Raw genomic sequence first — 16,563 nt, forward strand, 5'->3', positions numbered from 1 at the left:
GATGTAGCAGAGCTAAGCTTACATGCAGCAGAACAGAGCTTGTCATTCTGCACTCACTGTTATATTACCTTTGATTTCATATATAAATGTAAGTACATTTACAAAATACATTCAGCCGCACTGGTTCTGTAAGAAAAGTTACCTAAAAAAGCTCTACTATGTTTTATAGCCTGCAGATATATATACACAAAAACACAATTTAATACATACACACATAAATATATACATGCATAATATATATATATATATATATATATATATATATATATATATATATATACACACACACATATATATATATATATATATATATATTTATATATATATATATATATATATATATATATATATGTGTGTGTGGAGAGAATTGAAAGCAGATGGCAGTGACATAGTAACCATTTAGCATACTAGTATACATCAATCAATGCCTCCTACATGCTTGTAATACAGTAGCCTGTGGGAATGAAGTAAAGACAGTCTTTTAGTCACTGTAATGACATTGAATCAGTGGTACAGGAAAACCCAGTGTTTGCTCCTTGTGATTGCTCATAAGACAGTGATATAACAGACAGCAGCTGTGTCATAGTATATTACACAATTCTTCATCATCAGCCGAACTATTGGTTATTGTCTGTACACCTAGGTTACCTCTCCCCCCTCTCCTCTCAGCACTGGCGGGACAGTAGTAATGACTGCCAGAGGTATGTGTGTTAAGTTACTGATTTTCTACTCTAAAAGTCCTAAAAAGCTCGTAGCGTAGATAGGATACCTGTAAAGACCAGTGTGTTAAAGCCTGGTAACTGCTCTGCACATGGCAGTAGAAGATCATACAGTCTATGTAACATGGTGAGCTTCAGACAATAATGTGTCTAATATGATGAAAAAAGAGAACAGATTCCGAGGCTCTAGAGACTAAAAAAAAAAAAGAAAAGATAAAAGAGGAGGGCGGTGAAAACATTAACATTGGTGTGTGTATAGCTTGGAGCATAAGAGCTCGAAAATGTTCCTCCCCTTCCTTACTCATAGACCAAACTCCCACCCTCCCATTCACTTAGTTGAGGCCAAGCGTCCTCTCTGTCTCTTTTTCACTCTCTCTCCTTCACTCTGAGACAGAAGTCAGAGCTTTCCTCACTGACAGCCTCAAGTACTCACAGCACTTACTGAAGCCTGAGAGACACTGCAGACCAAGCCCAAAACTACACTGAAAAACTTTTTTCTCTGTTTTGCTTCAGATTATTTTTCATAAGAGGAGGAAAAAAAAGTTGATCTTTTAAGGGATAAGCTTTTTATGCAGAGAATATAGAAGGAAAAATAGGAAGCTTATAAAACCTGGTGTCAGGATGTCTGTGCATTTACTGAACGGATTTCTGCTGGTACTTTGCTGGATTATGGTGAGGAGTACGCCAACTCCAGGATCCGAGGGACACAGTTCAGTCACTGACTGTCCATCCTGCTCGCTCTCTAGATTCCACAAGGATGCACCCAGTTCTCAAAGTGACATGGTTGAGGCAGTAAAGAAACACATCTTAAATATGCTGCATTTGAGGGACAGACCCAACATCACCCAGCCAGTGCCTAAAGCAGCGCTGTTAAACGCTATCAAGAAAGTTCACGTGGGGAAAGTGGGAGAGGATGGCCAAGTGCAAATAGATGATGTTATAGCACGACGAGCAGAAATGAATGAAATCTTGGAGCAAACTTCAGAAATCATCACATTTGCAGAAGCAGGTGAGTGAGTGTGTGTGTGTGGGGGGTCACATTGTACGCTATAAAGTAAAGTAACTATTTGAAAAATCTCACAAGTGGCAATACATTGGGCTAGAAAAGCCCCAATAATGTGTTTTCTGTGATTTAACCTTGGCTGCCGCCTGCTTGTTTACATTTGCTGAATTCACCTAGAATAAGCTATCTCTGAGAATCTTTAACAGAGTACAAGTGTTTGAGAGGGGGAGGGTATAGACATTCTGCAAAACTCCATGAGAACCTCTGGCTAAGAGCGCTAAATATGACTTCAGCCCTTAGGGCATGTTTTCATCCTAGCATTGCAATCACAGAACCATAACAATGTTAGAGGTAGCAGAAGGTAGCTTTGTCATTTAAGAGTTAATCTACATGTAAGGCAGGATGAGCAGTAGGGGGATGGAATGCCAGGAGAGTATCAGCACCCTGGGTAACTGAGTGCATCTGGTGCCAGTATAATGCACAGCTGCTAGCCCAGGTAACACAGCAGACAGAGCTGTACACTTGTAGTCTACACAGCTGTACATTTACATAAGAAGATGACTTTACCTGCTGTATATATTAAAAGGGATTCTACTATCTGCTCCATTATCTCCAGACCAGGAGCTCACCTTACAGCACTGCAGAAAATTGCCTGACACTCACCCTAAAAGAAACTTTATGCACTCCTTCCAAGGAGCCTTTTGTAACGTCTGCAGGATCCCAGCCTGGAGAATGAGAGTGTTGTGACATGAGTCCACTCTCTCATTCATAAGAATAAAAAGTTCAGCGTCTTCCACCACGGGCTGGGCTGAAAACTGTGCAGCAGGCAGAAGCTGCAAGGCTGTCAAACCTCAGGCTAGCCAGAATTGTTAAAGGACCAGGATGAGACACAAAAACATTTTCTTTATCCTGTCTCTAATGTAAAAAGAATTTCATTGTTTAGCGCAGAGCATGGTAGGCAAAGTATGTGAGGGAACTATAAGCATTTTTGTTTAAAGTGTGCTACAGCAATATAAACAATGAAGACAGCACTCAGAGTTTCCAGTCTTAAAAAACCTGTTGACTCAGATGTTCTGTCTGCAGGAAAAGCCTTGCAATGTGTGCATGCTTTCACATCAGACATTCCTGCCAGCTTTTTTTGCTGCTTCTGAGTACACAATGAAGTATTGCGTCCTAGTTCACTGTCAATGAAACTGTGTTATCAAGCCTGAAAGTTACCAATCAAGCGTCCTTGGGCTTAGTGAATAAATGCAATTCACATCTGTGTGGTAGGGACCCGATGCAATCCTGGAATGCTTTACAAGGCCATTTACAAGGGGAAAAATTAGCATACAATAAAGATGCATGCTAGCTGTTCAGGATACCCAGCTGCTTTGTGAGTAGGATTTCTATTGGCGTAATGCATATTCTCCCTACACAAGATAAATATAAGTATGAACCTTCTGGCTTTAATGCATTGAAGCCAATCCTCACAATTAGATGCCAATATGTCAAGCAAATGTTATTTTCTGCAAGCATCAGACTATTAAATATGTAATGTAGGAAGCGGTTGCTATGCAGATAATATCTGGCAAGTAACTTTATCTTTTGGCTGTCAGAGCATGCTGGGAGTTGTAGTTTTGAAACAACTGGAAAGCCACAAGTTAGGGATCATTGATATACATAGTCATTAGACCTTCCAGTCTAATCTAGAGTACCAAAGCATCAAAAGAGCTGTAGGTTAGATATAACACATACTATATAATAGTCCGCCTGATGTCATATCAATTAAAATTCTGCTGCGACTTAAGCACAGCTGCTCCATGATGTCAGGCTTTCAAGAAGTTCCTTTGCTTTCATTGGGCTCTTTGCAACCTCACAACAACCTTGTAAATTAAATGATCTAATATGGTTGGCTTGAAACAGCTAAAAGCATTCTTCCGAATGGGTGGTTGCTATATTACAGTGGAGGCAACCTCACTTTTGGGGTGTGTTTCTGCCTAAAGGAGGCCTTAGATGGAGACTTTACAGCTCAGGACAGGTGAATCTACCAAGACTATTGGAAAGGTTCATACCTAGGTGACCAAAAGCTTACAGTAGGTTTTGCTATTTCATTAGTTCACAATAAGCTAGGAAACAGTTCATGGCATGTAAAAACAGGCTGGAAGGTCCACAATGGGCTACATCAGAGGCAGAGAGGTCATGGCTCCACAACTTTATCACATACTCTAGTGTTGTAGGTATAGACAATTCTCACATCCAGAAAACTCAAATCCTCTTGTTGTTTTCATCATTTATAACCCTCGCTCTACTGCCAGTATATAACGTATATCATTATTCTGGCCAACTGACAGCAGCTAATGAGTAGCATGGAATACTAACCATACAGCAGATGTCTATTAAAATAAAGGAGGCCCGTGATAATACTGGCTTGCAATCGATCACATGCATCTTTCCATGCTTTTTATTCCAAACTTACATTTTCTACATTACAAAATAGTGAAACATAACTGCAAGTTTTTCTTTTACCTCTCACAACATGCTTTATTGTTGCATTGCATTATACAGTATTTGTGCAGCTATATAACTTAAGAAAGAGTTAAAAACCAATGATAAGGCATCAAGAGAAACAGTAGCTTCATTTCAATGGCCACTAGAGGGCACTGGCTACTGCAGTCTGCATTTCCCCAGCTACTACTTGTACTTAATGACTTCTCATGCAGAGCTCCAGCAGAAAAGTCTCATTGGATAACTGCTGCCCTATCCACTGGTAAGAGCCGTTATATAAAAGCTGCATCTTGACTACCTTTCTGTGGCAAAGAAAAAGAGCAGGCACCATAGCGAGATGTTAAGTCAAATAAAGAATATATATGATAGCACAAGAGAAATCACAAACAATGCAGCGTCTCTCTGTTAAAAGTACACAGGCGTGATTTAATATATCCACAAGCTGACATACACATGATTTAGGACTCTATTCTACAGCTGGACAAAAGCAGATTAGGTAGTTTTCTGCCTGCGATTTTCTCATTGACTGCAGTTGCAATTAACAGGAGACAACGGTCGGATTTCTTCTTCCCGTATAATAAGGCCTTTAGTCGCATTCATCTTGGTGGATTTGAATCTTTCTGCAATCATTTACATCATATTGACAAAGGGCAAACAAGGGCAATATTTCAATAGGAGTTGGCTCCAAGAGGGTAGCATTTATCAGAACCTTCACAACTGTTTGGCTTAAGCGAGTGACAGAAGAGAGAAAAGTCAAAAGGAGCTGTTCCCTTTTGATGGGAACATGGTGCAAAGCTTTTCTCATTTTGGAAATGAGTTTACTGATCTGGAACAAGCTTGCGGTGAAAAATAACATGTCTTCTCTATTTATGGCACTTGAATACAATTTCAGTCATGATGACATGGTTTGGAGGATATAAAAACATGTAGCCACAGAAAAAGAGACAAATATGTATATGCTGCCGCACATGACAGCAGCAAAAATACTAACAATATATTTGTGGCCCTTTATCCCAGAAGGGCCACCAGTCTGGTTGACTGGCATGTTTATCAGCCAGGAGGCTGTGTGCCATCCCAAGATGTATCTTAACAGGAGTTAAGGCATACACAGTAAGTTGTCCAAATACTCAGCAAATAGTATCACTCTCTAAGACTTACTCATAATATGCCAATATTTCTAACAAGGTTATCTTATATTGCTACCGTCAGCAAGGCTTTATTTGGTTTGCCTATTCTTTTACATGTATCATTTTTCTTAGCATTTTCTATTCAAGCCCTGTTGATTCAAGAGACTTTTTGGCCAGTTTTATGAATATTTCATCTAATGAAACAAAGTAAGGGTCTAGCTTGGCCCTCTAGTATAACGTGTAAAAAGCAGATACATTTTACAGACAACATAAATCTCAGAAAAACAGTAAGTACAGTAATAACTCGGTTTCCGAACACCTCAGTTCCCAATGAAGTTTTGTTCGGTTTTGTTCGGTATCTGATCAAAATCAGCAGAGATAACTGTCAGCTGAACTATTGTTCAACTGAAGTTATTGAGGTGTTCGGACACCTAGGTTACAGGAGCAGGGATTCCTCTCATAATGACGGGAATCCCCGCTCTAAACTTTGCTCCTGAACAGTGATATCTGTCCTCTCCAGGCAGCTGGGGAGAGAGGATGTCGCTGTGCAGGAGCTCCGGGGCTGTTCTTCTTCTCCTCCTGGACTGCTGGTGGTATAAAGTGTATTGGGGGATTCACATAGGGGATGCTGTGGGGGATGCCAGTATATTCGGGGTGACCTGAACTCCTGCACAGTGAATTCCTCCCTCCCTAGGTGGCCGATGTGTCTCCTATACACCTGAGTGGGGGTTACTGCCTGGAGAAGGAGGACATCATTGTGCAGGAGCACGGTTTAGGTCGGGAATTCCCATCATTATGACGGGAATCCCCGCTCCTTTACAGTAAGTAGAGGTGCACGATACACCACTACTTACTGCTAGTCTTTACACTCTGTGGACCGGGCACTCTGCACTTGATCCATGGTGTGTAAAAAACAATTAAATACTTTTATATAGTTTCCTATGGAAACACACAGCTCAGTCGTTGAACAGTTTGGTTCTGGAACAGCCTTAAAGAACCGATTAATATCGAGAACAGAGGTATTACTATACTACAGCACATATTGTTTATAGGGGTATGTTTTTCCTTCATGATGCTATCATTTTACAATAAAATACCTTAAAACATTCTACTTGTCTCATACCAGGTATCCAGCATCTATGAACATAGTAATTCTGTTCAGTGCCTCCACCTCAAAGAAGTTATCCAGGATTGGAATAGCATAGCTGCTTTCTTCCAGAAACAGCGCCACTCTAGCACTTCTGTAACTTGTAACTTTTGTAATACCACAAACAACCTAAAAACAGGAGTGGCACTGTTTATGGAGGAAATGTGTTATGCTTTTCTAACCTGAATAGCCTTTTAAAGCTACTTAATATGGAAACACTTTATGTATCTTCTGTGTTAACATATTGGTAGGTGGCAAGGAACTTGTTATAATATGGCTATTTTACAGCTCTACTGCTCTATGTGCTCTACTGTTTAGTAAGGTTCCATTAAAGTAATTTAAACTTCTAACAACATTGTACAAACATATGTAAGTAAGCTGAGAGAACAGGGAGCTTAATGTGGTTCTATAGACAATAGTCCCAGCTCCTGGGCCTCAATGATACTATCCCCTGATATGACTGTACTATGTAACTGTCCCTCCATGTCATGTCAGAAAAAGGATATAAAGGAGAGGCATTTTAAATCCTTATGCATACAATCCTTAGAGCTTTGGCCTAAAAGTAACAGTGGTTCAGATCCTCTTCGGCCTGTTGTCTTCACAATGTTAAAGTAAAATGGGTGTCATAAATATAGGGGCTTGAAAACGTGCAACAGCCTTGAAACTGTACAAGTAGAAACATCATTAGATTTTATGTGTTTCACTTCCAGTATACAACATGTTGTAGCAGACCAAAACATAGTCCTGCCTGGACTGCAGGAACAAAGTAAAACACTATAAAACACTGTACTAACTAGTCATCAGCCATGCTGCCTGTATCAGGAAAGGCAGGGACCATCTGTGAGATTTGGGTTGCTTTTTTTGGTAAAGTAAAAACCATTTAATATCTTTTAAGCTGTCACCTTCCCCTAATAAAGTAATACTCGATATAATAAGAAACACTTAATTTGCTCATGATCAAATAACCCAGCAGAACCTATTACTCATTTCACCCTCTGCCAAGAACATGGAGTCTGTATCAAGGGAACGCCCCCACATCATGATGTTCACGATCAGAACCACTATGCCAACAAGTATATGCATAGGAGAAAACATCCCAAAATATGCTGTTCTCTGATTATATCCATTCCTCAGCACATCTACCACCAGAGAGCTATAATTATCATGCACACAGCATGTTTAATTAGAAACATAGCTGTCAATGACAAAGCTTTCTATAAACACTTTATAAACTCTGCTTATGCAAGGCAGACACTCCACAGGTAAATAGAAGTGCACAGGAAACAGCAAACTTTTACTATACAAGGATAGGATATAGAGATACTGTAGTAGAGCTGACTTTGTCATTCAGCTGTTTCTTTGTTTCATGATATTACAATAAGCTGTGCAAAATTACAAACTCAGCTATGCTATCTCCGTGATTTCACACTGGATTGTACAAATCTATGTTCACTTAATGGACCTTAGATTAGGTGTTTAGAAGGGGCTGTGTTATGTAAATCTGTCTCTTAAAGTGGTTTAGAATCATTATAGCTTACAAAGACACTGAAGTGAACCAGGATAACAGTACACAGTTGTGTCCTGATGAAAGCAGTTGGAATAATTTTGAATATGCCATGCAGATGTATTAGTGATTATTAGTAATCAGGAAGCCTATGACATATTCCCATTCGGAGTTAATGACTTGCATGATATATATCCTGTAGTGCCACAAGGAACTTACATTAGAGACAGCATTTGAGAGCATTGAATAATATGTTTCTTGGCCTGCTATGAAAAGTTGAGCGAGGCTAGTGGAAGAACTGAACAATCTATTAAAAATCCACAGAGCTTGGCGCACTGCCCTATATCACTTTATGTATTAGATTAAATTGTCATGATAATGCATGCAAAATGGCTGAAAATGAAAATATTTAATATTATATTAACATTTTTTTGTTTGCTTTTGACCTGTAGGACCTTCAAAGAAAATACTTCACTTTGAAATTTCCAAAGAAGGCAGCGATCTATTAATAATCAGGGAAGCAGAACTTTGGCTTTTCCTTAAACTATCTAAAGCCAATCGAAGTCGGGCGAGACTCACAATTCGTCTGTACCAGCAGCAACAAGGGCAAAAGGAGCACAGAAGATCTGACAAAAGTGAAGTGCTGATTGCTGAGAAAGTAGTGGACACAAAGAAAAGTGGCTGGCATACATTCCCCATATCGGGAAGCATTCAGCGTCTACTTAACCATGGCAAGTCATCAATGGATATTCGAATAGCTTGTGACCAATGCCAAGAATCGGGAGCTACCCCCGTCTTGCTTGGTAAACGTAAGAGAAAAGATGATGAGGACAAAGAAGCAGGGGCAACTGTAGGTGAAGAGGAAAAAGAGCAGTCACATCGACCTTTCCTAATGATTGTGGCTCAACAGACAGATGAACACCCTCACCGAAGGAGGAAACGTGGCTTAGAATGTGATGGTAAAGTAAGCAACTGCTGCAAAAAGCATTTTTATGTAAGTTTCAAGGACATAGGCTGGAGCGACTGGATCATAGCACCTCCTGGCTACCACGCCAATTACTGCGAGGGGGATTGCCCTAATCATATTGCTGGGACATCTGGGGCTTCTCTGTCATTTCATTCCACTGTTATTCACCAGTATAGGGTTAAAGGCCACAGTCCCTTCAACAGTATCAAATCTTGTTGTGTTCCCTCCAAGCTAAGAGCTATGTCCATGCTGTATTATGACGATGGACAAAATATTATTAAAAAGGATATCCAGAACATGATTGTGGAAGAGTGTGGTTGCTCATAAAAAGGACAAAATGCAGAAACATATCCGTTATCTAATACACTAATCCAGAAGACGACAAATGACTTGCAGTTGAGCAATGATCAATGGGAGAAGAAACTAAGAGTGCAAGTTCTGCACCTGCAGCAACTAATATAAGAAAGGAACATTTCCTGCTCTTCTATCCAGGAGGTTGACTAATGAACTTACAAGCATGGTAATCTATCTGTATATCTATAGATACATCACATTCACTGTTTGCGTAAATGTGTTTGCATTTATACGAGTTTGTATAAATAGATATACAGAGATTCAGACCACCTTCTTAGGACTCTAAACATTTCTATATTGCGCAGGAGACTCGACTTCTTCCTCTGCACTATTACTGCAAAAAAAAACAACAAAAAAACAACAAAAAAAACAAACAAACAAAAAGCATACAAAGTTAAATTTCGCTAAGGTGCTTACTATCTTAGAACTATGCAACTTATGGGGTTTGAAAACTGTTTACCCAAAACAAAGAAAAGAGAGACTTTTCAGTGGAAGTAACATGTTTAATATTTTTGTTCTTTCATGAGAGATACTTGAAAGGAACATGTTGGTTCAGATACTGGAACCAAACATTTCTATATTTTGTAAAAAAAAAAAAAAAATGTTTCTTTTTTATTTGCACTACAACAGTATTTGACCTGTTTAATATCCTTATTTAACAAGTATTTTCAAGAGAGGTTTTAAGAGCTGCACTTAACATGAGCTATATCAGAAATGCTACAGCACACATCAAAATAGATATTTTTATGACTATTTTCAATATTTTTTCTACCTTTAATGAGACACTTACACCAAAGACGCATGTGGAGATATAAGTCTGCCTGTGGTGAATAATCACTGAGCAAATGGGTGGGAAGAATTTTAAGGATTGAGTGTAAAAGAAAATGTATCAAAGCCAAAATTGTATATTTTATTTCCATTCATTTATAAGTAATTGTGCTGCCCTTAGGCGGCTTGTATTTCCTTTAGAAAATGGCACTTCAGCAATTTTTATCTCTATTGCATTTTTTTATTTCATATTTTCTCTGCCGGTTACCATTCTGCTAATTGGTAAACCATAATCTAGGATAAGACTTTCTTAGATTATGCTGTAGATTACCGTAAATCAACAATGTTCTCTTTAATGCAAGCTTTATACTGTCCAGCATCTAATTTAGCTGCTGACTGGCTGTTATTGCCTACGGCAGCTTCCGTCACTGAGAAAGGAGTCCACATTGAGCAACATATAAAAAAAATCTAAGCAACAGATCATGACAAGGATCTAAGGAACATATCATGGCTGCTTCCTATATTATGAACCATATGTGTCTACATTTGTATATGGTTTCATGTATTGTTAATAGATACATGCTTCTATTTTGTAATTTATTCCACAGTATCTAGCTTGCATTTTAAGGCAACCCATGTATTTGCTTTTTCTACTGACACATTTTAGACCTGTTTTGCATAAAAACAGAAAATATAATTCAAAAAGTAAAAGGATGCAGAAAGTAAAATAGAGTGTAAAGGTTTTACACACTGCTGTATATAACTCATTTTGAAGCCAGAAATTTGTAAAAAGAACAAAAAAAGTTAATAGTCAATTGCTTTAACAAAACTTTATTTTATTCTCTATGTACACTGCCAGTAAACCTGAAAGCTTCCCTACATAGTCAGAATGGTATATTGGTATTCAGTTGTCAGTTTACATTGAAGCCTGAAAAGAGCATTCCCTAAAAAGCTACAGAGGCACTATTGATGTCAAACCCAATCATGTTTTTATTTGATAACTTTTTATGGTGTTTATACTGATATATGACACCCTATGAATAAGTATAGTTCTCCACAACACTACATAAATCCCAAATTGTTTAACACTGACCAAATTAGGATCATGGTGACCATGACATCTGTCCGTTGGCTACCCTTAGGTGCCTTGTAATCTACAATATTCATTTTTGTTTGTCTAAAATGTTTTGGAGAACAAAATTGGAAAACCATGTAAATTCTCTGAAGTTACATTGGAAGCAGAATATCTATTGAAACTGTGTAAATTGCTTATCCAAACTGGTTCTCCAGTTGTCTCCTTAAAGCTCATCAGATCTTAACTTTGTACTGTATCCTATAGAGGTAAATGAACATTACGCTGTAAAATATATTGTCACATAGGCGTATTGCTATTGAGATCCCATAAATTTAAACCTGCACATGACATTAGCAGACATGATAACCACTTTTTGTCAGCTGTATATTATAACTCGTAAAATTGTAAGTCATTGAAAGGACTGTATAGGTAGTTACCAAATGCTTTTCGAAATGGTGGTCATAAAACTGGTAGGTTATTAAAAACTAGGTAAAATTAAAAGTTGAATTAGATTTCAATCGTAATTAGCCACTAATAAAATGAAATTAGAATGAATTATTACATTTATTTCAAGAGAGAAAAAAAAACTATGACATCTGAGCAAAGCAAATAAAGGTCAGATTAAAAGGGAAATTATAAATAGACACAGGAGGCCATTATGTATCCTCCGACTGATGGAAAAAAAATCCAGATCTGTTCAACAGTATATAGTGTCTTTTTATAATTTACAATGGAAGTATAGGAAACAGAAAATCTGCATGACAAGATGAGAGAAAATAGGATGGTAATCAAGGCTGACCACTACTAAATAGCATGGAGGACAATTTAGTTTAATGAAATCTGCATGTCCGCAAATAGCAATAGAAATTGCTACCATATTTAAACATTTTGCAGGCCATAGTACATGGAAGACAACCCTCCTTTTAGGTAGCTGTGGAAAAAAAAGGCTAATTAATGGTAAATGTTACCACATTTTTTTCTTAAGCCATAAGTCCATCTTATCCAGAAATGATCTTTTCATCATTCAGCATCTGCAAGGAGAAAATAGCATTTCTTCTATCGATTTGTGGTTTTCTTAAAGTGATTTTTTTTTTTTAGTTGCCACCTTCTTTTTTCTGTATTTCCATTTTAATCCGTGCAAATTTATGTACATAATATATGTCCTAATAGCCAGTTTGTTTTTTTTACTTTTATTATTACTTAGTATTATTTTAATATATGGAATAGTGTCACCCATTGAAATAACATTTTAAAGTTGAAAATTTACATCATGAAGGTTTTTTTTTTTCCAGTTTGTTTAACATCTGCTAGGGCCTGCAAGATCAATCAATCAAATAAATGAATAGTGTTCAAACAATATATTATACCAAGCAGTGAGTACTTTTTAATTTCTAGGTATTAAACAGCCACATTTGAGCTATCAAGGCAGTTCAAACTTAACCCCATTTTAATACTAATAAGGAAAACAATTCTAACTTACAGAAAGTTAATTTATTCTTTTACGTTGTTCTGATAAAACATTTATTTATTTTGTAAAATAAAAAACAACAACATAATAATTCCATAAACTCTTTCTTTCTTTTTTATATTTTAGCTATGGCGACCAACTTGTTTTCAGAACTATTTTATTTGCATTCCACTTTCCTTTTTGTTAATTGCTTTAACCTATGTTCATTCTGCTATATGTAATTAAAGTTGTTAATTTATATGAGAATATTTTCAACTATGTCAATGGTTTCTTAATATTTATTGTGTAAAAGGACTGGTATTTTTTTTATTTACGGTTTGTTGAAAGAGATGTTTGCATTTGTTTATAGTAGATATTATTTATTTGGACAGCATTCCGCTCGGTATGATTTCCATGTGGACGGTATGCTAGCTGTACAATTTAGTGGGAAATACTCAACAGCTCCTTGTAGATTTTAGGATTTATGATTTTTTTAAAATATGTTTGAATAGTTTTTTTTTCATCCTTTTTAAAAACTTTCTTTAAAGGGTCCACCATGCACACAGGTGGCTGTCCTGGTAAAAGCCGGTTGTTAAAAGGGATGCTTAAAGAAAAACTATAGCGTACTCCTATAGTGAGATCTTTTTTTATGTACATGCAAGATGTTTGGGTCAGATATGGTTTTATCTTGATCTTTTGTATTCTTGCCCTTTGAACAACAACAAAATGAAACAACTTAAGTGAACTAAATAAAGGGAGTTTACTGAGACACTTGTGTTTGTCAATGTGTGTTTTTGTTATGCCGGGGTCTTTGTGAAATGGGATAAAATAGAAAAGAAATGCTATAAATAAATCTGTCAAGCTATTTCAATATTGTTTTCTTGGGAGGGACAGACTTGCCAGAAGACAATTAGTTCATCACATGGTAATTTACGTGAATCTAATTGCAACTACGTCTCAAAAGTAAATGTCTAGGGATAAAGCTTATATAGATGACACTAAACAAGACAAGAAAGTGTCTATATTTAGTTCATTCTATACATGCAGTAGAATGGAAAAACCAACAAATACAAACACACATACTAATGTTGAGACTAGATATTTTAGTTCAAGTCATAGCAAAATAGTTGAGTAAAGACTCACGCACACAAAAGAATTTACTGCACAAACCTATTGAGTCCCTATGGGATCGTATTATGGTCCCAATGGCATTTCTTCTGTTATTTACGCTGATTCTGTATAGTATTGTATTTTATATTTGTGTACAGCATCATATAAAGCCTATGACTGTATCCATGTTTTTCAGGACTCCCTAGGACTGCATCCAACTTCTTCAGCCACCAGTATTCAAATGCCGAACAATTAAACTCAAACATGCTTGAATTGTGCTGAACACTAATCCTTATTTAACACTTAAAAAGATATAAGGCCAATGCTATGTTCACACTACTTTTTTTCTGGCCGTTGTTTGAGGAACAAATAACAAATGTGGTTTTGTTTTGGGTATCAAATAACATCCGTGGTTTAACATGTTTCAGCAGCCGTCAATGCAATGATGGCCACTTGAACATTATTCTACTTCAGCTTGACTGAGTGCCCTTTGAGTGTGTCTTTAGTTGAAACTTCATTAAATTTTATAGTAAAGACAAAAAGAAAAATAACGTCTGTTGTTTGCAAAAGTAGTCAAAAGATGTTGGCATATTTATTTTGATGTCAGCGCAAACAAAGTCCATTATTTAACCCATAGCTGCACCAGGACGTTACTGAACGTCTTGGTGCCGCTATGGGAGTTCAGAGGGGGGTCGCGCGGCCCCTCTGAACTGCCGCGATCCCGGGTTCCGCATGTAGCTATTAGCGGGCACGGTCTAATCGCTGTGCCTGCTAATTAAGTACTTAGAAACAGCTGTCAAAGTTGACAGCTGCTTCTAAATACTTGCTAATCTCCATACCTGGTGGTCTAGTGGGGGGATCGCCCCCCCGCGGTGCGATTGCGGGGGGGCGATCCCCACATCCATCCTGGGGTCTGCGCCGTAATGGCGCTGATCCCGGCTCGGAATTCTATTGCTTTTGGCTGCAGCAGCCGAAAGCAATAGAACACTGATCTCATGGATTCATGCAGTATAACTATACTGCATGGATCTCTATGAGAGATCAGAGTGCATACTGTATACTAGAAGTCCTCCAGGGGGGCTTCTAGTATATGTGTAAAGTCAAAGAAAAATGTATTTTTAATAACACAAAATTCCCTCCCCTAATAAAAGTCTGAATCACCCCCCTTTCCCTATTTTATAAATAAAAATAAATAAATAAATAAATAAACCAACATGTTTGCTATCGCCCCGTGCGTAATCGCCCAAACTATTAATTTATCAAATTCCTGATCTCACACAGTAAATGGCGTAAGCGTAAAAAAAATCCAAAGTGCAAAATTGTGCATTTTTGGTCGCATCAAATCCAGAATAATTGTAATAAAAAGCGATCAAAAAGTCGTGTATGCGCAATCAAGGTACCGATAGAAAAACCACATCATGGCGCAAAAAATGTCACCTCATACAGCCCCATAGACCAAAAGATAAAAGCGCTAAAAGCATGGGAATAGAGCGATTTTTAAGTAACATATATTTTCTTTAAAAGGTTTTAATTTTTTACAAGCTATCAAATCAAATAAAAGTTATACATGTTACATATCGTTGTAATCGTAATAACTTAAAGAACACATATAACAAGTCAGTTTTACCCTAGGGCGAAAAACAACCCCCCCCCCTAAATTTCAAAAAATATTTATTTTTTTTTCAATTCCACCACACATATAATTTTTTGGGTCTCTAGGTGGAAAATTGCAGGCGCTATGGCCTTATGGTGGAAAAAACGAAAACGCAAAAATGAAAACTGGCTGTGTCCCCTATGGCGTAATACACTGTGTGCATTGGTGCGGCCATAATTGCACCAACTTTAATGCATTCCATTGACAAATTAAAATGCAGTAATAACAGACATCATTTTAAAAAGAAAAATCAGACGCCTTTTTTTTTTTTTTTTACTTAGTGTGAACATAGCCAATGGGTGTTATGGCCTATTACATATAATACAACACAAACCGTGTAGCTGTTGTTTACCAGGCAGAGGCTAAATGGCTAAATGAATAACTAAAAATTTTTTTTTAAGTATGATTGTGACAATAAGTTCTTAACATCTACTACAGGAATTACTATATTGGCTTCTGCCTAATACACAGGAGACACTCAGACTAAGACATATATAAAGCAACTGTCTCACTCATTTAATCCATCTACCTAATAATCCTAGGCATTATTCTCCATGGCTTTACATATGTGTAGACCACCAGCATGGTCATCACTAGTAATTACCATGTAATGGAGGTATACATAATCTGATGGAATGTGTAAACGTATGTAACAATTACTACTTGTACACTGTTTATAAAGAGAATCAGTATTATGTGACGTCATGTGGGATATATACTGAACATAAAACATTTCCTATTTGAGCAATGGAAATATTTTTGGTCAGGTCATGTCACCCAATATATTGTATTTGACCTACAGTTCATACCCTGGACCTTGCATATATATATCTTTATATAGTAAACTGCAAACAGTTTATATACCTAGATATCCAAATGTCATATCATTGGATTTTAGCTCCTTAAGAGTAGTTGTAAATGTCACAGCTATCTATAATACTGTGCCATTTATTAAATATAAACTATGTTAAGGCAATCTAAAGGTGAAACAGATGCCATTAAAAGAAAAAAAAAAGCATTAAACAAACACTAAGAGACAAATGAAAATTTAAACCATTAGTGGGAGAGCTATTTAAACAACATAACAATCATCCTGCATTAAGAAAACATTTGTACCACAGTACTTCATTGTAAAACCAACAACTTAATCCACCACAGAAAAGTAGACCTTCAGGCAACATTGGACTAACAGCCCAGCCCT

General features: G+C 37.2%; 1 protein-coding gene across 1 annotated transcript; it reads left to right on the forward strand.

Annotated features, from left to right (window-relative positions):
• The first annotated feature begins 1,065 nt into the window (after nucleotides 1–1,065).
• Nucleotides 1,066–13,379, forward strand: INHBA (inhibin subunit beta A). The gene is made up of 2 exons (XM_069958405.1): nucleotides 1,066–1,728; nucleotides 8,440–13,379. The coding sequence occupies exons 1-2, from the start codon at nucleotides 1,341–1,343 to the stop codon at nucleotides 9,279–9,281; spliced, it is 1,230 nt and encodes a 409-aa protein (XP_069814506.1). The 5' UTR covers nucleotides 1,066–1,340; the 3' UTR covers nucleotides 9,282–13,379.
• Nucleotides 13,380–16,563: the final 3,184 nt, after the last annotated feature.

This window comes from Dendropsophus ebraccatus, chromosome 2 (genome assembly GCF_027789765.1).
Source record: "Dendropsophus ebraccatus isolate aDenEbr1 chromosome 2, aDenEbr1.pat, whole genome shotgun sequence".
In the NCBI taxonomy this organism is placed as follows: domain Eukaryota; kingdom Metazoa; phylum Chordata; class Amphibia; order Anura; family Hylidae; genus Dendropsophus; species Dendropsophus ebraccatus.